General features: G+C 45.1%; 1 protein-coding gene across 1 annotated transcript in view; it reads right to left on the bottom strand.

Annotated features, from left to right (window-relative positions):
- CAMK2G (calcium/calmodulin dependent protein kinase II gamma) overlaps positions 1-27,085 on the bottom strand; it is a 134,300-nt gene that overhangs the window by 16,308 nt on the left and 90,907 nt on the right. The window contains exons 13-18 of the mRNA XM_019471621.1: positions 19,840-19,880; positions 10,845-10,877; positions 4,751-4,795; positions 4,040-4,088; positions 1,879-1,992; positions 94-219 (exon numbers count right to left, since the gene is read on the bottom strand). Of these exons, the coding sequence (XP_019327166.1) occupies positions 94-219; positions 1,879-1,992; positions 4,040-4,088; positions 4,751-4,795; positions 10,845-10,877; positions 19,840-19,880 (408 nt within the window). The remainder of the gene's footprint in view (positions 1-93; positions 220-1,878; positions 1,993-4,039; positions 4,089-4,750; positions 4,796-10,844; positions 10,878-19,839; positions 19,881-27,085) is intronic.

Genomic DNA, 27,085 nt, shown 5'->3' with positions numbered 1-27,085 from the left:
CGGAGGTGGGGAGAAGAAGGGAGGGAGCTTTACATCTACGGTAACTAGTATTAGTTGCACTACTCCGGTACTGCTACCCAGCTGCTAACTTACACGGTGCACGGTTAAGTACAAAGGGAACTACTGGAGTTAGCAAAGGCTCCGACCGAGCACGCTCTAACTCCAATGTCTGCCCTGGGCTGTCCCAGGCAAGAGGCTTCTCTTCACAAGACTGTGTAGCTGCAAAACAAATGTAAGCATTAAAATAATAAACAAACAAAAACCAGAAAGCAAAATAAAAACCAACAAAGAAGTACAAATACACACAGCCCCAACCCCGGTCAGCACACAGAGACATCCACATCCCAGCAACCTCTACCCGCTCTCCTGCTTCTGTCACACATCAGCTGGGCTGGACACTGCTCAGAGGGGACCACCCTGGCACCGGTGCAGAAGACCCCTCACAGCACAGTAGGAATCGCACTAATGCTGCTGGAGGTTGTCTGAGGGTGACCTGAAACACTGGTCGGAGTAGTGACAGAGCAGCACGAGGGCACGTACGAGATGTGAGTGAAAGAGAAAGAAAGTAGGGCATCCACATCACTGCAAATCTCAACTCGGTGGGGAGCGGGGTGGGAGAATGCTGCCCCACTTGGCAGAGAAGTGATGTGGCACTCCTCAGTGTACCAAGCAGGGCCTTGCTATGAGCAAGAGCAAGGAGTTAATAAGAAAGCAGTTCACAGCAAACAGGGCTTCAGAAGAGATCATTTCCCTTCCGTTCTGGCTGGGCAAAACACCTTTCCCATTGCACCTCACGAACCAGCAGTTTGACATCCTTAGAGCTACTTCAAAAATAAGTAACAGAGAGGCTCCGACTGCTGCATCGTATGAGATACCGGTGCTGTGTGCAGGAAACCAGGGAAGGAAGACAGGAGGAGACAGAAGAGGGCATGCCTGTTCCTTCCTTCCCAGACTGACCCGAACAGAATCAAATACTCCAGACGTTCCCAGCTCACATTAAGGATCCTTCCATTATAGCTTTAAATAGTCAGGCAGCTAGTACGGTATGTCTGTGTAGGGGAAAGGCCAGGAATCCTGCCTAGATTTTCTCCAACCTACTAGCTTTTTTCATATCCATTTTCAGAGTTTTTCAGCCACAGGCTCCTCCACAGAGGCAGCCAATTCAGGAGAGATCTCGCAGATGGTACCATAACTGGCAGACTAACCACGGCACAAGCTAACTGAGCTAGCAAGACAGACACGCAAGGTAAAGCTCACAACAGAGAAATGTCCCTCAGAGCCAACATTATCCAGGGACTTTCACTCAGAGCACCCAACAATAGATTCAGAAATGCTGAGGAGTCTTCCAGCAGCCACAGCCTCCCTTCCAAAGCATCCTTGTAAGAACTTTTTCGTTCTTTTTGTAGTTCCTGAGCACCATCCACGTCTGGGGTGCTCAGAAGTTCTCGACAAGCGAGACTGAATTCAGCCTCGCGCATCCCCTCCATAAGCAGACCTGCACCACTGACCCCATTTACCACAAGGAAAACTAAGAGATGCAGTGACTTGCTCGAGGAAACCCCGAAAGGCAGTGTCTCTGCAGAGAACTCCACGTCTCGGCCAGATGAAAGCAAGGGAATGAAATTAGCTAGGATGAGGTTCTGTTTTGGTTTTTTTTTTTTCAAAAAGGGAAGGAAAGGTTTGGAAATTTTCAGTGTGAAAAGGAGGGTATTTTGCAGGAAGGGAGATGATTTCTTTTTATTCTGGAGTACTGGAAATGAAAAATCAACGTTCTGGAAGGAAGTTGAGGAAAGGAAAAATCTTGGGGAAGGAGAAATGGGAAAGGTGGAGGGAGGGGTGGGTAAAAGATGCCGTGAAGCACTGCACCCCTGGACTTACTGGCTGAGAAACAGAGAGAAAGCTGGGACTGCATGGACTCAGTCTGTGTTTTGCTCTCACTGTGCCTCCGTCCTTCAAGCACTGAGCTGCCGTCCCCGGTGGAGAGAGGGGGAGCTAGCATGGCAGGGAATTAAAACACAAACACAAACAAAACACGCAAGTTCAGTAAATAAAAAAAGAGAAAGGAAACAGGAGAACATTAAAGAAACGACAATGCTGGGCACAAAACATGCAGGAGTATCCTCCAGGGCAAAGCCAAGTAGACAGCTCTACAACATGGACCTGCTGTGCAATTTAGAATGACACAGGGGCCGGGGGGCGCTGCCTTTAGCCCCACCACAGTGGAAACAACATATCCCTGAGGCAACTGTCACTGATGGATCAAGATGATGCCTCCTGCACCACAGCAGAACAGATCTGCATAACCTGTTGTCTATTGAAAATAAGAAGTTGGCAGAGGAATTGCACAAGCACTTCCCTTTTCCCAGAGTCATGGCTATGCAGAACGCCGAGAACTCCAACACCCCCAAACCTTTTGGTCTATTTAGTTTCGCTTGAGTGCTTGCTTAGCTTAAAACATGGAGGGGCAGGAGTTGAAAGGGTGAACACTGCTACACTTAAAACTGAAGCACTAAAATTACCAGAGCTGGCCATAGCACAAACCATTACTGTGCAAGCTCCGTCCCTCCCAACCGCCATTCAAATGCTCCCTTCTATTAAAATCATAACAAAATTTTCTAACCTCTGCCAAAAAAAACCAAACCCTGTTTTGATCTGCAGCAATGTAGCCCTATTCAATTCCTCATAGATTTAGCCCTGACCAGCTGCCCTCCTTCCCCCCCACCTTCTGTTCCAGTCCTAGCCTTCCTCTCCTCACAGCATTCCTGTTCCTGACTTACAGGACCCGTTGGCTCAACTGGCTCAAGTCTGGGACCTCTCCTGAACAAAAGCTGCCAAAGGAGACGGGGTTCTGGATAAACATCTGTTCTGGACGGATATCCAGTGGAGATTAGATAAATCAATTTCATTACCACACTACCAAAACCATCCAGTTCCCTTCCCTCAAAGCTAGGTTCTTAAACCACGGAGTACTCTTTGGCAAAAAGGTGGGAGCTAGAATACTGTCCTGTAATGCGGTCAGGTCTTAATCTGAAACAATCTGTATTGCAGAGCTCATTCACTCACTGGCATGTGTTTCTGCTCCCTGTGACTCCTCAGAAGAGGAGCCAGCAGCTTGTGGTAAGCCACAGGAAAAGCATCAGGAACCAGCCCAGCTGACAGAGGTGACGTTGCTGCTACACCACAGGGTCAGCATTGATTTTTCCCCGGATATGTAACTCAGATTGACTACAGGGAAAATGAGAATACCTCTGCCTCAAAATGCAAGCTATTAATGCATTTGCCTCAGAATGCAAACTGCATTCACCCATCCCGAACCTGCTCATTCAGGAAAATGTCTGCTCGTTCTCCTTTAGGGAGGTCAGGAGAAGGACAAGTGCTCAAACAATGTGAGCAAATATGGGACTCGGAGCTCCTTCATCTAAAGAGTTTTACAAGCACAGAATATTTATGACATGGTCACTGAAAGGTGTGAAATCTCTTCTCAGCCTCTCCCTCTACTGATATCTCAGTCAAGGACTTTCCATTCAGAGACGACAGGCTGAGAACGATCTTCATCTTAGAAACAAAAATAGACCCAAAGAGAAAAAAATAAAGAGGCAAGCGTGTGCATGTCACTAAAGAGATTCCCAGAAAGGGGTGAGAAGGGAGACTGAGCAGTAGCAGAGAGGTTTCAACTCCTTGTAACCTACAGGGAAGCACAAAAACACAACTGGACTCCAAACCTCAAGGGACTGGTAGGGATTTTCCAAGTCTAGAAATGGACTCTAGATGAACAGATTATGATATTTGCAAGAAAAGAATTCCAACTCTGAGACAAAAACAAATTAGCTCAGGGAAAACAGTGTTTGTATACGACATAGGCCAAGTCAGCTGGTTCCCCAACACATGGTCCCACTGTGACAGGAATGACAGCGTCATGGCAAATTTATGAACTCGGTCAGACACAGAAATCTGGGAAGCTAGTTCAAGGCAATGATCGAATCCCCAGGATCCCCTGCCTGCACTTAACTGTATTAGAAATTGCAGGCAAAACACCTACCTTTCAGATCCTCATCTTCGGTCGTGGTGTTACAGCTCTCTGTGGAACCCTGCACAGCAGAACAGAGCATTACCAGGCATCAGCAGTCGGGAGCATGAGTAAATAGTTTGATTTGTTTGTGAAGGAAGATGGGGAAAAGCACAAAAACATTGGCAGGGATGGCAGGGAGAGGATGATACAAGGAAGATTTGGATGGAAGCAGGCCAAATATTAAGCAAAACTTAACAGCATTGCTGCTCAGCTTTTGCATGTTTAAGCCGTTCAAGCCATCCACCCAGAACTTTTACAAGGACAGAAGTTACCAAACTCTCTCAAGTGAGATCAAATGGGAGTTGCTTCTGTTTGGAAGAAGAATAGCTACAAGAAGCTAAAGAAGGGCTCCTAGGCTTTCTCAGAGGAACAGGTCTCCACTTCCAGAAGGAAAAAAAAAAGTGCATAAGTGCCTGTATCTTCTCTTCCACCCCACATACGAAAGAGAGTGGTGGTTACACACCGCAGTAGGAAAGAGATGATAATATTTGAACGGTTGTCCCTACTCAGCCTCTTCCAGAGATCCACAGCCATACAACACAACCCTCCCAGCCTACTGCCAGCAGTATTCAGGAGCATGCTACAAACCAGACGTCGCAAAGGTAGAAACTGGAGAAAGACACACGAAGACGAGAACAAGAGAGAAGCGGAGGTTTCTCTGGCAACACTCCCATCCCTTACCTTTATGCCATCTGTAGCATTATGGACAACAGTTGTTTGAGGCTCCTAGGAAAGGACGGAAGAATCATTAAACTCCAGTTCCAAAGCATTCTCTCATTTCTTTTCACTCCCCAGCAAGTGGAGAAAAGGTGACTGACATAAAAAAAGTCAAACCACAAACTCCAAACAGCACACGTGTGCTTGCGTGCGCACATACTTCCTGCACGGAAGGTTTCCTGAAGAGAGAGGCTGCACTAAAAGCTACAGTCACAAGGAGACAAAGCCCCCAGCTTCCCTGCAATTGCCCCTAATTCCCAATTTGCCTCCAGTGAACCAGGCTGGCACAAACGCCAGACGGCAACCGAGCAGCCAGTCTGCACCCTCTGCAGGCGTTCATGAAGTAATGACCCCTCAGCAGCATCCTCGCTGGAAAATGCTTCAGAAGAGAGAGAGGGGGAGGAAAGGATAATACTGGGCTGGGGCCTTTGTCTCCCAGTTTTTTGGAAAGTTTGCCGGGTATTTTACCCTAAAAAAAGGGACATTCATAATTTCCGTAATAAAAAGGGGATAAGCCAGACAACCTCAATGCCTCTCAGAGAGGAGTTGCTAAGGGAACTGGGCTGTGAAAAAAGGCACATTTTTCTAACAGTCTCTAAAATGAGATCCAATTTCAATAACAACAACAATAATTAATAATTTAGAAAGGCTCCCTCAGCATCAATACCATAATTGAACAAAGCCAGTGAAGGGAAAGCAGAAAATTATGAAGTGTCCCAAGAACCCTTTGCTCTACATCAAAAACATCAAATCCCACCCTCCCACCCCCCAAAAAAATGCCAAATCCAACTCTCCAGAGACACACAACAAAGAGCAACTACCAGGCCTATGGGTGCTAACTAACTCCTGCACTCATCCCGTCACTACCGGGACAAGACTTCAGGATCCTGCACCATCTCCTCCCACTGCTGTCACTCTTGCAGGGTGGCTCAGCGAGGGCACCAGGGACTGTGACGGTGCAGCGATATACACTCACCCATCCGCCTCTGTCACCCATTGCACTGCTGCCTGATCTTCCAAGCATACTGAAGCTGTGCCGCTAAACGTACTGGGCACAGGGCACCCACCCTATGAAGCCCGCTGCACGCAGCCCAAACAGAAAATGCTAGTGCAGCAAGTCAGCAAGCTGCAGAGGATCAACCACACAACTGAGCAGGCCAAATGGGCCATCAAAGGATTCCCTTAAAAACCCTTTGCCTGCCCTTTCTTCTGTGGTGTCCTGAAGTCCATCCTCCATTGCCTGGGTGTTGGAGAGTGGATGGAGCTTGCCACTCTCTTCTTCCAAACCAGCCTCCCCAAAGCCAGCAGGAACAGTTGAACGGGACACACAGAACTATACAGGGATGGCACAAGGGGAAGTCCAGGGAAGCTGCGATCCCCACATCCAACCACAGCTCTGCTCAGCACCCCCACCCCAAAGCCTGTGAGGCTGTGATCAGGCCCCACAGCAGCACAGGGACACAGACAGAACGAAGCCAAAACACAAGCTGAAACAGAGCAGCACAAGCAGCACTCGGGATGGGGGGGAAGGAGAGAAGGGGAGAGGACAGAATCAAAATTAAACCAAACAGGAAAAAAAATAGCGGTTGGGGAAGATACCATGGACGTCTGCACTGGGGGTGTTTCTTTTGCAGTGCTTACTATACTGGTTTTGTTGTTGCTCTGTGGCTGAGACAGAAAAACATGGTTTTAGTTCCCCTGCTGGGTAGCAGAGGCAGCAAGAAAATGACAGTATTGCTTCAATCCCAACCATCTCCTCAGACCCTCCCCTCCCCACAGGCTCCATCACCAAGAAAAGGGAGGAAGAAGGAGCGCTGCCCGGGTCGCTGGACATCATCCTTCCCTCAGAGGCAACAGATGTTGTAAGGGATGTACCAAAACCCAAATGCTCATGGACTGCTAGAGCTATAAGGATGGAAAACAGAAGGGAAAAAGGCAGCAGCCCAAAGGGATGGGGAGAATCCTGCAATGAGCACCAACAAAACTATTTGGTGAAGAAGAACGAGACGTGGCAGCAGTCCCAAAAGAAAGACTACAGAAGTGAGACACACACAATAGTCATGGTGCAGTCTCAAACAGGGGACAAATGGGAGTCGTGTCTGAGGAGTCCCAAAGTGTGCAGGAACAGTCCTAGATATGGGATGATGCTGAGGGTCCCACGGAATCTACTGATGCAAGAAGTGCGGTCAGCCCTAGAAAACGTAGAGAAAAGGTGAGGTATGGTGTGTTGCCTCACTGCTGTGACCTGAACAGAGAGACTTCAGGACCAAAATACAGAAAGGGATGGGGGTGGGATGCAAGGAAAAGGCCACGTAGTTCCCCAAGGAGCAAGTCCTCTGGATGGTGCCCAGCAGTTTTTCATCTTTCCCCTCTTCAGTCTCTCTTGTAGCTGTGGTAGAAGAATCAAATCTCCCTTTCCTGCACTCACATAGCACAACTGTGAGGCAGGCACCAGCTTGCGGCAAAGAAACGTCCCATTGAGTCATGTATGTCAGTTACGTCAGGAATGAGCAAAGCCTATGTTTGTAGGAAGACAAACCTGTGTCCACTAGCATATAGTTCCTAGCCCGCAAATCCAGTCACTTGTTGGAGAATTAGGCCCCCAGTTACACTGCAGCGTAACCCCCACACCAGGTATACAGCTCTCTTGCTGCCAGACACCAGCAACAATGTCAAAATCAGCACTGCAGGAGCCTCGCGCAAACTCCTCGGTTTACAGATCAGGGGTACGGGATGGGAGCTCACAGCAGAGTGACCTCATTGCAGCTGCTTTCCATCCCACTGTTCTTGGGGAGTGCAAACTCATACTGCATTTATCAGGCCCTCATCACCCAGTAACCACCACAAAGAATGCAGAAGTCAAATGCTGAGCTGGAAAACATCTGCCAAAGGTTTAATTATGTCAACCAGAGACAGATCCTGTGAGGTTGAGACTTCACACACACCTACTAATACTTCAGTTTTTCTTCACAAGCAACGTGCCTTAGCTTAGCTATCTCTTTTGGAGAGGGAGAGAGGAGAAACAGAAGAGGAAGATGGGGCAGGTGGAGAGGGAAGGAAGTAGAAGAGAGAGGCAGGAATGAATTCTTTAGAAGTCCATAGGAAAAAAAAAGAGCATACGACACACTCATCCCCAAAGCTAAGAAAGGAGAAATGCTTCACAAGTTACTGTTTACTGACTCTTCCTATACATCCCCTCATTGTTCTAAGACTTTGGCCTTCCAAGAGCTTTGCTTCCTGCATGCATTTCCAGCCTCATGGCAGAAGAGATGACAGGCCGCTGCGGGTGTGAGAGGAGCAGATCAACCTGAAAAAATGAATCCCAAGCTATTTCGTGGCATAAACACAACCAAACTTCTGGCAATGCCTGGGTCCACCCCTCTACACACGGAACTGAGGTTCCTGTACTTCAGAAACAGTGATCCTAATGCAGAGATCTATCTTCCAAACCTCTTCCAGTGAAAAGAGCACAGCCCATTTTTCTTAGTCCGCTGGGATAAGAAGATAAAGTTAGCGTGAAAGAAGCTATACAAAAAGACTTCTGACTTTTTGGAGGGTTTTATAACTGAGGCCCAATGGGGGGAAAAAAAAAAAAAAACCCCAAACATTAAGAAAGGAGAAATGCTTCACAAGTTACTGTTTACTGACTCTTCCTATACATCCCCTCATTGTTCTAAGACTTTGGCCTTCCAAGAGCTTTGCTTCCTGCATGCATTTCCAGCCTCATGGCAGAAGAGATGACAGGCCGCTGCGGGTGTGAGAGGAGCAGATCAACCTGAAAAAATGAATCCCAAGCTATTTCGTGGCATAAACACAACCAAACTTCTGGCAATGCCTGGGTCCACCCCTCTACACACGGAACTGAGGTTCCTGTACTTCAGAAACAGTGATCCTAATGCAGAGATCTATCTTCCAAACCTCTTCCAGTGAAAAGAGCACAGCCCATTTTTCTTAGTCCGCTGGGATAAGAAGATAAAGTTAGCGTGAAAGAAGCTATACAAAAAGACTTCTGACTTTTTGGAGGGTTTTATAACTGAGGCCCAATGGGGGGAAAAAAAAAAAAACAAACCCCAAACATCCAGGAAGCCACTGTTTTGAAAAAAAGTTGACAGCAGCTTGTTAGGTGTGGGACGTCACCTTACAAAGTGCAAACCCACGCACACCCAAAGCACACAGCCTACCCTCCAGGCTGCACTGAACACCCAGTTCATCCATCATACTCTTCCCCATCCAGTAGGCTGAAGAAGACCGAGTACCATGTTTGCTAGTCCAGAATCACGTCGCATTTTACTCCAGGACAGAGTCCCAAGGAAATAAGAGGCAGAAGACTTAGCCTAAGCAGTTTTCACAGCTCTTTCTCAGATGGAGGTATCTGACATACTGAGCTTCCCACACACACTCGTGTCTTGTGGCCACCTAACCAACTGCCTTGCCCTGGAAAAGACTGGCCTGCCCTTCCCAGAGCCCCAGGTACCACAGCCAACTCCTACCCCTCCTTCCTCTCCTACTGCCGGCCAACATCACAGTCATTGGGCAGGCTACGACCCTTGGTAATTCACAGCGGTACAGCTCAAGTAAAAAGAGGCCAATTCACCTAAAAAGGTGCCCTTCTTAAGATCTATGTAACACGATTAGTTTTGGTACAGCAGTTGGCAGCGCTTCCTGAGCTAGACAGGAGACACACAGACAGGCACAAACAACACAGAGGGTGCAAGAGAAAGAAAACAGACCAGTGATCATATCGCTAGGGACACACATTTCTAGACAACTAAAAGAAAATAAGTACCAACACATGGGCCGTCTCTGGTTATTTAGCCACCTTCACTGCTTCCATGTTTTCTGAGGCTGACACTTACATGGTTTACATATCCCAGCTGCTTTAAAACAACATGCAGAGGGAATTTAAGTATTGATGGCAGTGGGCGGAAAAGAAGGGCAAGAAAGGCAAAATGAACTCCTGCCCTGGAGTTTCACAAAGGCAGGGCTGGTGAAAAGTCAGGCCCTCACATCAGATTTTCCAGGCGGTACTTTGGAATTACTTTTTTGTGTTTACATAGTTTTAAGCTGTCATTGAAGGAGGAAGAGGAGAAATATCTTCCAGATAGTAACGTAGAAACAAATTATTCTGCCTTCTCAGTACTGTAACATTCCTGTTCCTACCTGCAATAGGGGAGAAATATTTTCTGTTCTTTTTCTGTGTAAAGGAGATAATGCAATAACTAATTTTTGTACTTTACTGTTCATATCTCAGTGTCAGAGACAAAGGCATCATCTAATGGTCTGTGTATGACTCCTTACAATATGGCACTGGCCAATTTTCTCTTTGCTCCCTTGAGAGTGGATTTGACTACTTTTCTGACAAATTCTATGGATGTCAAACATCTGGATGGATGAAAAAAGGAAATGAACAGGACAGGGGAGGCAGTTACTGGGTATTTGGTCATGCTGGGATACATAAACGAGATCAGGACAAAAGGAAGTTTTGGATTATAAAGGCTCTGACAAACCTTTTCAGTAAGAATGCTAAAAAAAGAAGTGACCGGCAGCTCTGAGCTGCCCGGCGGTGCTGTGCCCACGCATTTCATCTGAACAGTGGAGCCCCATCAGTCTGCCACATTTGGAGCAACTCCCAGTTTGTTTTATACTGCAGGGCTCCCACCAGGGATGACAGCACCAACACCAGGCAAAGCACCTGCTCCTCTTTTTGGCACCTCTGCAACAGAATGACAAAGCCCCATGTCCCGGCAAGGCACGCACCTGCTCTGCTGAGCCCAGGAGAACCACTGCCTTTTTTCATTTCACACTCAGAGCAGGCAAGGTCAAACTGCATTGCCAGCAGTTGATTTTCTGCACAAAATGGGAACTGTATGACTGGCCGGGGGCCAGACGATCACAGGGCCCTTTTAGTGAGGACATGGACCTTTCAGTGCACAACGATCCCCCCCGCCACCGCCCCCCTGCACAGACATGCTATGTAGGGTGATGAGCACAAGCCGAGCGTGCATGGCATGAGAATGGCGGACGCACGAATCGCAGGCAGCTTACGGGAGGTGCTCACCATCAAATGCACACTGGAGCTCGACTTCCTTTTCTGGACACACCATTGAGAGAGGGAAAGAGAAGGGAAGAGAGGAGATGAGAAGAAAAGCACAGAAACTATTCACACATTAGTGTGCCAGCAAGGGTCCCCCTGCCAATAACGCTCCCCTAGGGGCGGGTATAAGCAGCAGCAGAAATGCACAGACACGCGAGAAGGCGCAGAGAGAAGTCACCGTTAAAGAACATGACTGCACACCAGGGGAAAGGGCAGGGTTGAAGACTCCCATCCACTCAAACATCGAGGTCAGAACATAGGTGCCCCACACACTGATACAAGGAGAGGGGAAGAGGGAGGAATATATATATACACAAGATGTGGGATGCAAGGGGATGCCTCTATGTGCTCTCCCACCTCAGAAAACTGTGCAGCTTCCCCAGCCACACTGAAGAGGTAGGCAGAAAACCCCCGTGCGTTCACATTGGAGAAAGCAGAGGTGTGTTTGCAACTAGAATCAGAGGGTATAGGACGGAGGGTGCAACGGGAGGGGCATCCCCAAGGACTAAAGAAAGAAGGAACTTCTGTGCATAGCATGGGGAGGAGAAAAGCTCCCTCACACAGAAACTGGGGCTTATTCGAGAGGCAAGGTGCACCCATGCTCAGACACAGAGGAAAGGCAAGGAAGGCAAAGAGGCACTCAGCAGCCAGAACTCCTTGCGCTCCCAGATACTGGGAGAAGAACAAACAGGGAGCAATGCTCAAACACTACCCAACCTTCATGGACCCTACTCTTGTTCAAAGGCATCTTCAGTCATCTTCAAAGGCACCTTCACACCAAACTGCACTCTCCAGTAAACCAGGCTCAGCATGCATTTCTCTGCTCTTTCACTACACTCTTAGTGTCATCCTGTCCAAGCTGAACCTGGCAGGTCTTTCAGCATTACAATGCTACCCCTTTCCCCTGCTGTCTCCGCATACATTTTCCATCTGCCCTTCTCCTTTGGTACTATCTAGGCTATTTCTCTGCTGCTTACTACTCATGGGGAGGTACTACAGAGTTTAGCTCATCGAGTACTGTCGGACAGCACGTCCCAGCCAAAAACAACGATAGCGTGGGCTCAGCTATGTAGCTCTGGACTCCTGCACACTACCACGGCCCACCTCTGGAACAGCCCTTCAACTCAGTACAGGCCATCAAGTTGTACCTCCCCATTTCATACACTTACTGAGCCTTCACAGCTTTCACCTTGAATACTGCCTTCGTCCCTGCTTTCATCCTCACATCAGAGCTCAAGCACACATACAGACTAGCATGTCTTTGAGAGCAGAAGTGCCCATGTTCACCTCATACCCAGAGCCGCATTCCTGATCACACCATACAGCCCAGAATCACGCAGCCACTGCACGAACAGACTCAAACTAGCAAAGCTTCTGCCTCATCTGATCTTTAATTCCAGTACGGACAGACTCCGAACACTGATCTGTTCAGTATTTGGCTCACCGATCTTCCACTTCATGGAGGCACAACACGGGGCTTGCCATTACCTGGTTTACAAACTTGTGATTCCTCTCATCTTCTTTTAGGACAATTTAGCTTCTCCACAGGCTTTTCCTCAAGCTAGAGCTAAAATAGGATGTACTACCAGTGCATGAATATAATGTTTAGACCACCAACAACCCAGAGGAATCCTTGTACCCAGTCACAACAGGGAATTTTTAACTGGGAGAAGTGGAAATTCACACCAACTGAGAAACTGTTCCAAAATTCAGGTTTTATTTTTAATGTATCCTATAAGTTGCAGCAGACAAACAGAGGCTATATGGATACTGCAGGGAAACTTCTCTCTAAGGAAGACAGTCTCATCTGAAGTTTATATAGATTTCCAGTGAGTTACAGAAACAAGAAAAGGAGCAGGAAACGTTAAGAGACAACCAAAAGGTTCAGTATGAAAGGAAAGTCAACCAAGCCATACAGAAAACAATCACCCTCCTATATTAGAGGCACAAGTAACACTGACACAGGAGGAAACAGAACCCTCTGCAGATCAGAATTTAATTAGAGTACAATCTACATTTAAAACAGTGTTGGTCTATTAACATGGCATGATGTATTGTAGAAAACCCAGAAAGCACATTATTACTGGCTACTATAGTAACAGAGGGGAGAAAAGCTAGCTAGGCAGTATGAAAAGGGTGGGGAGTGAGGTCTCTGTTAAGACCAGAGCATGAAAGTACTATTACAACTCAAGACAGGTTGGATAATGCCAACACGAGGCACGAGCAGTAAGTGCTAAAGCATCAAATCTTATTAAATCAAAACATACACAAGGAAATTACTAAAACCAGATTAATCTCCCAATTCCCTCTGTAACAGCTGCATCAGAGCCATCTACATCACCTTCCCAAGGTGACTAGCTGAGTGAGCAAAACTTTTTGTTCTACTTGTAATGTGACTGCAACTTAGCAAAGTGAGTAAGAGAAGTTTAGTTAGAGAGAGAGTTCTCTTTCCCTTCCATAACACAGCCACATCTCGAAGTATTTCTAGGCAGTGCAGAGACATCCCAGGGAATGCAAAAAATTGTTAAAGGCAGACAGCCTGTGGTAAAGTACCTCACTGATCACTTTAAGGACTTCCCTACATCCGAGTGACAAAAATTCTCCCAAAGCAGTATGGACAACATTCTCCTCTCCAACCCAGGGATGAACGTTTGTTAAAGTTCTATTTCTGTATTTGTGTGAAATTCAGGTGTTCAACTCAAAAGAGGAGCAGATTCTCTACAACGAAACTTAAGGAAGACTCTTGCTTTAGGTAACAATAAATAGAAGTCAGCAGATGACAGAAGGCAACCTGAAGAATCACTGTCCCTTCAGCATAGCAGCAGTACTAGAAACAGCAAGCGTAAATCATTCCGAGCGCCTATAGAAAATACAACGCAAACTAGAAGATGCTATAGGGAGTAGAGTGATTCCAGGCAAGGTCCCATTCACAGTTCTGGGCACTTAATATGGATATCTTTTTACAACAGCTTTTTGCATTTCTGTCTTCTACATGCAGTTCTCCCCCAGTTTGATACTGACAGTATCAGTATGTTAAAATATCACGCTTGCTGCAACTCATATTCCTACAAAGAGTATAGTCATTTCAGGACTTCAAGTAGGAAAAAAAAAAAATGTTGAACTCAAAGCAGATCAGTGAGAGGCAGCCTGAACTAGATTTGCGGACCTATTTCTACTTCTGCTTTAGTTCTTTTGTGTGATGCTGAGCAAATCATTTCATCTTTGTCAATCCATCTTCTCTCCTGCCCTTTGTCAGCTTGTCTATTTAAATCGTAAGCTAAGAGGCAGGGATTTTCTGCTTAGGCATCGCTGCAGCGCTAAGCACACTGGACCCTTGATCTCAGTTGGAGTTTCCAGGCATTACAACAATGCAGTGAAAAAAGTGAATGCATCAAAGGTGGGTAGAATGTGTTACTGGATGTCAGCACTTGAACAGATCTGAAGTGCTCCCCAAGCGTCTTGCACAAAACAGTTCAGCATAAAGCCGTGCTGTTCAGGTGAACTTGGGTTCTCCTCGTTTAGCTTCACCATAACCATCTTTAAGCAGTACGGCTTTAAGATCATAAGAAGTCCGGCTACAGAAATAGGAGCATTAACTCCTGTTGGTCACTGCATGGACGTTACTTGACCCTTGCAGATTTTCTAAAGGACTCCCTGTTGGTTCACCTTGCTACTGTGCCTTCCCTAAGGCACGCTGTCACTAACTGAAGCAGCCGTGCCGGCCTACAGAGCATCCTGCCTTCCCCACATACTCTCTACTGGGCAAAGGGCAGGGAAAGCTGGTACCCACCAGGCATAAAACGTACACTTACCGCAGCATTCCTTACAAACAGCAGAACAAATGGTACCTGGTGCCTCTTTGCAGTTATGTAAGATGAAGGGCAGGTTTTACATCATCAACCTTGTCACACCAAAAATCTGGATTTTTGGTCTTTCAGCTATGCTATTCAGCTTTTACTGGGAAAGAAAACAGGGTGCACATGCAGCAGAGAGACAAGGTAGAAAAGGAACAAATTTTGCAGAGCATTGCAAGTGAATGCCTTTAAAATCTTCCGCATCCCATAGCATTCTCCACAAGTTACTATTTACATAGAAGGTTACACTGGGCCTGAAAAACATTACCATTTTGTATCCCCTAATCACAAACCAAAGCCCTCAGAAAAAAAGAAAGAAAAGAAGAAGAAACTGACAGAGAGCTTAGAGAAGAACTAATTTTAAAATACTTACAATTACATACTTAACTAAAAATAACACTGTGCATCAATAAATTCTGATTAAAAAGACGGATCTGACAGGCCCTGCTAGAGCTGGAAACACATGCATCCTCTCACACCAGTAGGAAGGGAAATTCCCCTTTGGGGAAAAAAAGGGAACACGACTGTTTGAAGTGCTGCCCAGAGACAAAAAAAAAAATAAATCAACAGTAGGACTGTAACACTAACTACAGGGAGCCCAGACCCTGACAAGGTCAGAGAAAAGACATTCAGCATAAAGTGTCCTTAATCTTCACCCAGGTGTCTGCCCCAGCCCATTCCTTAACCCCTCCCTCACCTTGCAGTGGATGGCAAGTCCAGATTATGTGCAGAAAGGGGAACAAGAAAGCAAGTAGATTTGAAATGAAACTATCTAAAGTAAATTTTAAAACGGCAGCTGCACAATGTTGCTCATACATTTAGAATCTTAAAAAAAATACCTGGGACCTACAGTGGTGGCCACAAGATACGTGGTATGTTACATGGCTCTGCAATTCGTCAGCCAGTATCTTCTAGCCTCACTTTCTGGATTTGAAAGCAGAAAAGCACGTTCCTTGGGGATAAAACCTGGGCCTTCCTTGTTGCTACTTCATCAGCTTGGATCCAGATTCTGCCTGAAGAAAGTGAGTGCAGCACTACCAAAGGTTTGGTGAGCAGGGATGATTTAAGATTCAAGGCAGTTTAAATCATTCATTATTTAAGATAATGGAAAAGTTCTCAAGTGCCAAGCTGATGAAATATCTACCAATTAGCAGAATTAGTACTTGAAATAGAAGCAGCAACACAAAATGAAAACCAGAAATGCCTCAAATAGATTTCGGAAAGGAATTTGCTAGAGGAGAGGGTCATACACATGGAAATTTATCAAAATAACCCCAGTGTGGACACACCTCTATTGGAATCAAAAATGTTTCCTTCCAGTCCTCCCCTCCTGATTTAAGCTTCCCTCCCTTCCAAAATGGTCTGATGCAAGTAAAATGCATGCATCCCCATTGCTTTAGTGTGTTAGGCTTGCTTCAGCAAAGGATTAAAGCCAATTCCTACAGAAACAAAAATTGTGTTTTTTTCTTACATATCAGCTCAACACGACCCACACTAGATGTTCATATCACCACATATAACTAATATATCGTTCCTCTCTCATTTATGCTAAATCTGCAACAACATGGTGCACCTTGCATCAGATTTCACCAACACACATTTTCATGGAGTTCTTGGGAATAAAACATGAGAAAGACATATAGGCCTCTCTCAAACTTGCCTAATACTATGTAATAGAAATTCCTACTGTATTTGTCAAATAATGCAGGATTCTCGCATAGATATCTCTGAATACCAGCCAAAAGGATGGGAAAGTTACCTTGAACAGAAAATAAATTAAGACAAACTGGTGATGTTTTTTTCTCAATGGGCTTAAAGTAATTTATTTTTACACTAGCGTAATCATCAGTTTGTGGAAGAAATACTCTTTCCATTCTCATACTGTGTGGATATCTGTGGCAACATTCTCACGGAGCACAGTCACCCCGGACCAGATAAAGCCAGTGAAGAAACTGAAACGTATTCCCTCTCAAATCTCCGTAAGGAATTAATTTCCAAGAAGGTTTTAAGAAACAAACAAACAAAACCAACCACCAAACAAACCAGGAGTTTCCGTATCTGGGAACATGAGAAACAGCCTAACCACATGGCATGTGGTCAGCAGCAGACTACAGTTAAAAATACAGCATGCAGTGTTTGTTCTAAACCTACATCTGATGTAGAATTATTTATATAGGAAGTGGGAGTGAAAAGGATATCACAAAGCTGAAAATCTGTTTGGTGTTCCAAGGCATGGTGGCTGTGCTCTGCACTACTGCAGCGGGCAGAAAATCATAGTTTGCTACAAGTAATGCAAGACCAGATGCTCTTAACTCAACCAGTCACTGGCACAAGTTGTTTGTCAGAACTATCTAGGATGAGAAAATCAGTGGGGCTAAAATCACAAGTCTCCTGCATAAGGAACAACGCGTGAAAAGCAGGCTGGTCACAACAGTGAGGCCACCAACCAGACAGTGACCAGCACAGAGACTGCTGCACAGCAGCCAAGTGTGCCAGTACTGCTCCAATAAGCAAATGGAAGTGGTAAAAGGCTACCCTTCCAGGGGCTGACTAATGGGAAGCAGCACTGTACATGTAGACAGTAGGGGCAAGGAAGGAGATGAGCATGTAGCCACAGAAATCCTACAACAGAAGTGTTAAGGATGTACTACAAACACACACAGGCCACTGCCTGCTCTCTGTCTTGTCCAAACTTAGCATTGGGGGGAAGCGACCTGTACTTTTAAAAGTCTGCATTATTGAGCAAGAGGGTTACTCAAAACACCAGCTTTAAGAAGAAATATATAATTTCTTTCTGAGTTCTAAAGCTTAAATGAGGACTAGAAGTGTTAAGGATGTACTACAAACACACACAGGCCACTGCCTGCTCTCTGTCTTGTCCAAACTTAGCATTGGGGGGAAGCGACCTGTACTTTTAAAAGTCTGCATTATTGAGCAATAGGGTTACTCAAAACACCAGCTTTAAGAAGAAATATATAATTTCTGAGTTCTAAAGCTTATAGAAATGAGGACTCAAAAGCCACACCTGAAGACAGATACTGTTTGGGGAAAATGGGAAGCTTAAATAACTCTTCTGAGGGCCCCCAGCCCAGGTTGAAAGTGCGCGATGCCCCTCGTGGACACCACTCAGGTTCATACTGCAGAGCAAGACTGCTCTAACACTTAGGAGCAAGGAAGCTGCATGCAGACCCTTGACTGCAGGTCTCCAGTGTCATGCAGAAGTAGAGAAGAGGTTGCCAGAGGGCAACCCCATTCACCATGTATTGAGAATGCTATGCTCTCTAATCTACCTTCCACTTTATCACAAGTATTCAATTATATATATCAGGAACAACATATATTGTGAAGAGTTGAAGAATACTCCAAATCAGCTAGAAAAGCAAATGCAGCTTTAGTCTTCTCTCAGAGTCGAGTGTTCTCAATGAAGCAAACACCACAAGCTTTCTATGGAGCTGGAAGTCTCTAACACACAGGTCTCCTTTTAACTACATGACCAGGAAGCTGTGCCTCAAAACCTGTGTGCACATCATCTGTCCATTTCTGGAAGATTTTGACCCAAGTTGTAGCACTCCCTGCGAGCCTGCTGGAAATCAAGAATCCTGATAAGAAAGCCATTTTTTTCCTAGGTTGGTGACAAAAACTATGTAGACTTGTTGTTATCTGCTGCTTTTCCAGTTGCTTCTCCCCTGCCACATTGGGATTTTGAAGCATGTGTCTGCTGGTTCTCAGTTCACAACATTTGGGATCATCCATTCTTATTCCACTGGGATTTTACTGTAATGTTTTCCATATCAACAGATGCGACAACTCAAACACACTTGCTGTATTAGTGTGCATGTGTTGAATGCATGTCTGTACAAGAGGCAGGCATGTGCAAAGGTACAAAAGCTCACTCTTGCAGGCACATTTCAAAGATAAGTATCCTAGGGCAAGAACAGCAGTTCCATATAGCATTTTAGTCAAAAAACCCCGAAGACTTGGGTGTCATTAGGGCAGAACACAGCAGAGCTGTAAGAATGCAGGTTTTACTAGAGCAGTCCCCAAAATAAACACAACTCCTCTGAAAACACCTCTTTTTTCAGCAGCCTGCTTGTATTGTGAGCCCTCTGGAAACAGAGCCTCATTAATACGGAAAAGGGCAAAGAGAGCAGGAGAGAACAAGCGTGCTGGTCCTGCAGTGTGCATGTCAACCCCCCAGCGTGGGGAGAATGAAGACTATCCACAGTGCAAAACCAGGAGATGAACTATTCCACCTAACAGCTGCGGAGAAAGGTTTGGACTTCAAATGGAAATGCAAGCAAATAAACCAAACCCTACCTTCCCACGTGGAGGACAGTTATCCTTTGGAACAGGTAGGGGAAGACAGTGCTCTAGCCCATAACTGTCTCTACTCCAGTACCAGATAGTAAAGGGCTACTGCCTTCAACAACTTACAGCCTTGGGAATGGCCTCTTTGACCTCCAGAACTGAAGGATGACCATGCATGCAAAGAGTGAAATTGAAGTGGGGAAAAAAATAATTCCCCCCAGAAGGGAACAGGAGAGTGCCTAGCCCTCAGGGATGTGGACCGAACTCTAACACAAGACTCAGTTTCCATTCTGTCCAAACATGAACATCTGGAGGCTCCTCCTTCCCCACCCCTCTTCCCAGCTCAACCTTCAGCATCTGTCCAAGGGGGAAGACAAAGAGATTTCCATGGGGTCTGCTGGGTATCATCAGTCACTGACAATTGTTCTGTGCAGTTTTGATACCCAGAAGCATTCTGCACTGAACAGAACAGATTAGTCAGAGGTATGTGTCACACTTGAGCAAGTCCTTGGACTTTCTCATCCACAGCATTGACCAGTTCTCCATACTTCAGAGAAAGGGGAAAAAAGAAATCTTGCTGGTACAATAGCGCACTTAGCTAGTTGTGCGATGTATAAGGTGCACGTAAGGAACATTGAGATCCCACCCAGGGCATCATAACAATACACTGAACGTAACAATCCCAGCCACAAGACAGGGCTGTGGTTTTACCCTGGAAGGGGATGGGCACCAGAGAAAGCGGCTGCCTTCTGTTCAGGTGGTGGGAGAGACAGTGAAATGGGAAAGCAAGAACTTACCTTCACTCCATCTGACTTCTTGTTCAGCAGGCTTTTGGCAGCTGTGGAGAGAAGCAGGAGAAGTAGGTCAGATTTTGGTTTTGAGACTATTCTCTCTCTCTCCCCCCACTTCCCTCAAAACTGCATGAGACTTCAGAAGGAAAACCATCCTGCTAATTCCTCTCTGACAGCAAGAGACCTGGAAAACAAGGCCGAGTCACTCATCAAATCTATCCTGAGAGCAGAGGGTCACCCATCCTATCTATTTTTCACCTAATTAGGCAAAAATGCTCCCACTTTCACCATCTCAGGAAGACCAAGTCTGAAATGAGACTTTAGAGCTCCCCTATTTCAATTCTCCACTCACACAGTGACCCCATCCAGAAATGCCAGCAGTTAAAGAGGGAAAAGCTAAAGAAATCCGCCAGATCTTTACAGTAGGATAAAGGCTTTACCCTCAAGTGCAGCCATTCACATAATAGACTTTGCTTATAAAGGGGGCACTGATAACACAGAGGCCTCCTAATTACTGCTATTCAGTTACTCTGGGGAAACATCTGGATAGCTGAAGGGAAGAGACTGGAGAAGTGCAAAAGGCAGTGTCTGATAACTGTTAAAAAAAAAAAAAGAGAATGAGAGAAGAGACAGGTACTAGGCTGAATTTCTTCACTGGAAGATAAAGATGCTCTGCTGTGCTCAACTTGAACAACTGGCACTAGCAATGAAAGCGAGAGCATGATAAGCACAGACAGGGAGCCCGCAACAAATGCCTGGCAGAAGGCACACTTGGGACTGATGAAGGAGCTGCTCCATCTATTACAGGGAAGTGGTATGTTGACAACAACTGTCAACAGTAAGACCCCATCTACAACCTCAACAGATATAAAACATAGCTTGCCTACTCATGAAGAACGTATTCAGTTGCTTCAACTTCTGTAAACAGCACGCTAGAGACCTACTGGACCAACACACTGATACGCCTCTCCTAAGCAGCTGCTGAGAAGCATACGGGTCTGGGTACTTGACCTGGATTTTAGGTCCAGCAAAGACAAGGCCTAAAGAAAAGGCAAGTCCTAAGACAATGCTCACATGACTGTTGAAATACTTCACTCCCAAAGACACGCTGACCAACTCATGCAGAGTGCTCTCTCTAGAAGCACCAACATTAGGCAAAAACGTTTCTGCAATATCCAAGCAACTGTTCAAGTTTTCTGTCAAAAGCATTTTCCACCCTGTCTTCCCTAGCACATGACCCTACAGATATGGATTAACTAGACAATATCAGCTGAGCTGGTGCAAATGACTACAGTGTCTCCTCACAACGAAGAGGCAGCACCCTATGTAAGTTTATTACAATTTCTGAATTAGGCTTCCTAATTCTACTCCCTAATGCAAATATAAAGCTAGATCAGAAATTTGTCTTCATTTCTGCTCTCAGAAACCACCCAAGAACACCGGAAGAGCCTCGTGCAGAGGTTTTCTGAATGTGATGTGTCAAAACACAATGCTCCAATGTGCACACATAAAGGTGGGCAGACAAAAAGTCCCGAGCAACTCATCTGCCCTGCAACAGTTTCTTTGCTGAGTGTACACATACTAAAGCACTGCAAGACTGAACCTAACAGATAAGTTCTTGCCACCTTCAAGGCATGATGAAGGAGACCAACTTGATTCCACATGCAAGTGAGAAGGAGAACAAAGGTGACCATGGGGTCAAAAAGGGGTCCAGCGTTTATACCACACATACGTCAAGGCATCTCACAACAACTGTTGAAAACAAGAAACTGTTATGGCCTTACAACACCTCAGAAGGAGTAAAGGATTCTGCAACTTAACAAATATCAAAAACGGGACACACCTGAAGTGAAAAAAAAAAAAAATCAGAGAAGGGAAACAGCACCACCATATGTCCTGGGAACGACCCAGACACAAACTGGGACGCAACGTTTTTCACACTTTCTGCGGTTTCCCCAGAAGCTCACATTTGTCTTTGTGGACTAAAGACAGCTAAAATCACGTTCTACGGCATTAAAACAAATTCAGTTGAGAGCCCTTCCGTGTGGCCCAGCACCGTGTAATACTGACCCAGTGCTCCCCAGCGCAGCCTGCCTGTCTAGCCCCCTCCCCTGCTCGTACTGCCGCACAGCACACCCTGTTCTCCCACAGGCCTGTCGGCACCCCAGCGCTGCAGAAGGAAACTCGGTCTGTGGTGTACTTAGCTCATGCATTGTACTGCGGTTTGTGAGGACAACTGGAGAGCCCACGAAATGCATTCACGTGCAAAGATGACTGCAGACACCGCAAACAAAAGGGAGGCATGCAGATTTACCCACAGGTCAACCTGTACTTGTTATGAGACAGAAATTAAAGGGGATGCAAGTGGAATTTCTGCAGCAAGCAACAGACAAGACTTCCTGTAACAATCATTTTAGAAGACAGGCAGCACCACATGCAGCTTAGCAAAGAGACAACAGAAGGGGAAAATCCAAGGACACATGAAGGTAGATTCTTCACTGTTCAGGAAATGATCTTGTACCCATGCTCTGCAGTTTTCCAGACATGAGATACTAATAGTTATTTTCACCATCCTTCCCACTTCCTCTAAACGTTAAAGGGATTAAATTCCCTCTTCTCAGTGGAGTTAACAGCTCCTCTATAATGAAGCAATACAAAGGCACACACTGCTAACCCGGTAGCTTAAAAGCACAGTTCTGTTCCTGGTTTAACAGGACACCCTCCAGTTAATCTCTGAAGAGAAACACAAAAGGCCTCTCCTGCACACCCCCCATATAACCCTCCCTCTTCCCACATTTCCCAGTTTTGACCTCCATAGAAAACAGCCTGGGCTCTGGACCACGCTCCTGGCAGAAACACAAATCCCTAATGCTGAACTCATCAGCAATAAACACTAGACACTCTGGATGTACCAGAGCCAAGGGGGGCGGTGGAGGAGGAAATTTCCAAGAGGGACTGAAATACCCACTCCAAACACAGCCACGGATAGTGCCTCCCCCCCTGCCAGCCCCACTCCTCCTCTTCCAGAGAGAAGAGCCCTTTGCCCAGCCTGCCCTGGGTTTGCCCTGTCCCCAGCTGTCAAATCTCAGTTACATTTCTCATCTTGGTTAAGCTTCCAGAGAGTATTTTTTGGGATGCGGGGATAACACTAAGGTTGCTTTTGTTAAGCCTGACTAACTCATGATGCTAGTCTAACAGATAACCCAGCTTCTAAATACAAGCACTTACACCACGAAGAATTTTGGACTTTGCTGAGACTTGATTATTAAAATAAAAATCATACCAACACAATGCTGAGACTTGATTATTAAAATAAAAATCGTATCATACCAACACAGAACTCCTAATGACATAGAGTTGCAGCTTGTCATCCTCATATTCTCAGTTCAAAGAAAGTCAGATTAACTAATTCGCAATTTGATGTCACTTCTGGGGCTCACCACAAACCAACTGAGAGTCAGTATATAGCCACGAAGAAGGCACCTCTGGCTACCATTACAAACAATGCCCACGAATGCAGTGTAACTCCAAGAACATCTATTTATTAAGGACAAGATAGAGCAAAGACTGATGCTTAACTCTCTGCCGTGATGGCTATTTAGGCACAAGTCACTCTAGCAGCGGCCATTTAAACACAGCAGAGTGATTTCACAGAAGAGAGGGGAGTTGTCTTGCGTTCTCTACCCTCACTTTGGTTTCTGTCTCAGCAGACCCTTTCTCTTAGATTCTCCAGTGACTTGCTATGGGAACATGTTGCAATAGCAATTGCACAGGAAGGCTATGCACTGAGAGACCAATACAAGACAATCTATTTGCATGGGATAACTGCCTGGCAGAATTTACAACGTGGACTCTTTCTCTTGCTGAAAAGTTGATTTTTATTTTTTTATTAATCCTGCTTTGCTATTAACTCCCTCTGCCCCCTAAACACCACCACTGTTCCAGAAATGTACCCTAGCAACAGACAAGCAGCAACATTTAACATTTCCCCCCTCAATGAAAAGCCTTCCATGAGGGCTTCTATTCCTCCACAGACTAGAGTGATTCTGTTCAAAGAACTACTACAGGATAAACAAAGGGCCATGAAAAGCAGTCAGACACTTCAAAACACTTTTTTTAAAACAAGCAGAGAGAGAAGGGTAGAACCAGGTAGAAGAGCAGGTGAAAAACCCAAACCATTACGCAATGCGAGCCTTTATGTGATCTGGACCCATAGGATCTCTAGACATAGCAGACACCCTCTTTCGTATCCAATTCATCTCATCAGGCACAGCCAATGCCTAACACTGTGCACATACTTCCAATGCTTTGTGAAAATCTCAAGGGCAGACCGTGTTTGAAGATGCACCCCCATCTCCCAGACATGCCCCAGCGGTTTTCAGAGAAAGATTAGAAGAGGGAGCATTCATTAAAACTAAAGCCTGAAATACACGACCCAGTGGTGTCCTCTTGGCATGAGCCACAGAGCTCCCAGTTCTTCCACTAGTGAATAACGGAGAAACTGTGTGGGAGCCAGGTGATTTCCTTCTGCTTTTTTCGCCTCTGCCAGCCTCAGAAAACCGAAACATTCTCCAGCAAGACTATGTACAAAAAGCCCAAAACCAGGAACCAGCCTGATAGTTTGTGACGTTTCAATTAATGTTTTCAAACACCTTCCTGCCAATGCAGAAATTTCACATCCTGAAAGACACTCTCTTTGCAGGTATGCATGTGTACACACACAAACAGGAGCACGGCCTTAAAGAGTCAAAACACTCTGGACACAGCTCCTAGACTTTCGAGCCTGAATGCCCCAGTCTGTCTCAAATTCAAGAGTTGATAAAAATATGAGCGCACCTCTCCTGCAGTATTACAAAAACTCCATATCCTGACAAACCAAGAAATGAAGGGGTAAAGGGCAAACACCACAAGAAAAGGCATTCACAGAGTTCTCCTGAACTTTAGGGAGAGGAAGATAAAAGTACAGGCAATTATTATAATAATTTAAATCCACTTTTGATGATAAATTAGACTCTCAGGCCATAGTGATAAACATTTAAATGCAGCAATGAAATCCATGTGATTCTGGGAAGCTGCAAAACGGAAGTTTACTTACTGAAGTAGACTACTTCAGCAGGTCCACACTATAGTAGTTGAGCACCATTCTCTGAAACCCCTGACTGTTTCTTAAGCAACTTAGTAGATACAGGGAAATCACTTAACAACTTAATTTTTCATTAAATGTGACCTCATCTTCTGCTTGGGAAACGTGGTTCTCAGTGATCTCATACTCATTTATTCAAAGCTCTCTGGAAACATCTTGATAAATTTCTCCCCTCCGTATTTTCATCCTTTGAATTCGCACCAGGAGGTTAGTGTTCACATGAGTCAGGCTAATACATAACACAACACAGCAGAAACTTCAAATACATTACTCACACAATTTTAACTTTACTTTGGTTAAAGGAAAGAACCCAAATCCCAATCTGAGTATAAATATATATATGTATACACACACAAACCAGCAAAAATTCAATTTCACAAGCACTTCTGGAAGGCAGGTATAACAGGACAGTGAAATATTTCAGTACCACTTCAGTATTTGTTTTATTTCCTTCTTCTTGCTCTTTAGTCAGCTCAAAAACATCTCTGTACAGGTTACACCAAACATGCACAGGCATATTCATCCCTTCTTTACTTAGTTAGAAAGCACTCTGCTCCCTGGATCTGCCTCCAGCCTCTCTCAACCTCACCTATCTAGTTAAAACCCCCAAACTTCACATTGGAGAGTTAATAAGGATCTGTAAAGACACATAATGAATTCCAGCTATTGTCACAAGTTGCCATAATAGCTCCCTCATAAAACTGACTTGAGCAAGCAGTGATAACTCCCAAGAAAAAAGCTCAGCATCAGTTAAAGATAGAGGTTTCAGGCATAAGGCTTAATTACCTGCAATGCCTGCCTTAGGATCTGTTTTGAACACAGGGTAGCACACAGGACTTGTGCTGAACCACTTGAGGGAAGTGAATTTCATAGAGTGTGAAAGCTTGTCGAACAACTCCTCCCCAAATTAACAGTTGCAATCCAGTTAGGAAAACAGTGCTAAGAATTTCATGTAGTCCACTTGTAAGTCTTGCATAAAAATTAACTTATGAGGAAAAGCCACTTCTCAGCACTTTGTGAAGATGGCTGTTTCTAAGATGAAAACGAATCTTGTCCATCCTTTCACTCAGTTTATAGCAGGCCTACTTACAGAGTTTTATCTACATAAATGAGTCCAGGCACACTTAAATACTGCAGCTATTAGGAATCTCTGAAAACCTTGCCAACTTTCTCCTAGTAATAGATTTACACTTCCTTCTCAGAAGGTGATTTAGGAGTTTCTAGCAAATGATCTAACCAATTGATTTACCTGACTGTACTTCTGTAAATGAATGCAGATGAGATCAGTGTTTGCTTGGATCACCTGAACATCAAAAGCCACCAGCGAGCACCCAGATCATCCTGTGTATACCCTGGTGTGACTCTAAAGATCCCACAGCAAAGTTTAGTTTGCAATGTTCTCTCTCACAGGTGGCTGAATACCTACCAGAGTGTGGACAGAAGCTGGAAACCCCTTATTATAACCAGGTCTCAATTTCCTGACTTACACTGAAAGGAGTGCAACTCTATCTGCTTTTAACAAATAGCCTACAGCTGACCTAAGATACAATATTTTTAAAAAGAACCACAGACAGCCAATATTAAATTGCTGAATATACCATAACTGGGGAAAGGAGCCAGAACACATCCCTTTATCTTTAGGAACTGACCTGGGGCAAAAGGCACCTAGCAAGCAACAGATTACTCACAGAAGAACAGAAACTTTTTTTTTTTCCTTTGTAAAAAGTAAGATTTTTCGATGGGAAAAAAAGAGAAAGAGTACTGCTACAGACTCTTTAAGCATACAATTTGTCACAAGCTAAAACCACATTGTCAAATGAAGGAACTCCACATAACAAACTGCGTGACAGGAGATAGTAATGACAACAGGATTAGAGAAGTCTTCTCATATTTCCTGCAGATAGTACTATCACACCTAATTAATTGATACCAGGGTCACATGAGTCTTCATTTTCCTCTTGGTTCAAAACATCTGTGAAGAAGCTTTTAGAAGATCTCATCCCCAGACAGGGATTCTGGGACGTCTGCTGGGAACGGGGCTTTTAGAGGCTCACAAAACAGTGTCAACCAATTAGAGAAAATAAAACCCCTTAAGGGTCTTTAGGGAAA

This window comes from Aptenodytes forsteri, unplaced genomic scaffold, assembly GCF_000699145.1.
Source record: "Aptenodytes forsteri isolate BGI_AS27 unplaced genomic scaffold, ASM69914v1 Scaffold15, whole genome shotgun sequence".
In the NCBI taxonomy this organism is placed as follows: Eukaryota; Metazoa; Chordata; class Aves; order Sphenisciformes; family Spheniscidae; genus Aptenodytes; species Aptenodytes forsteri.
This window is presented reverse-complemented; position numbering and strand designations above follow the sequence as displayed.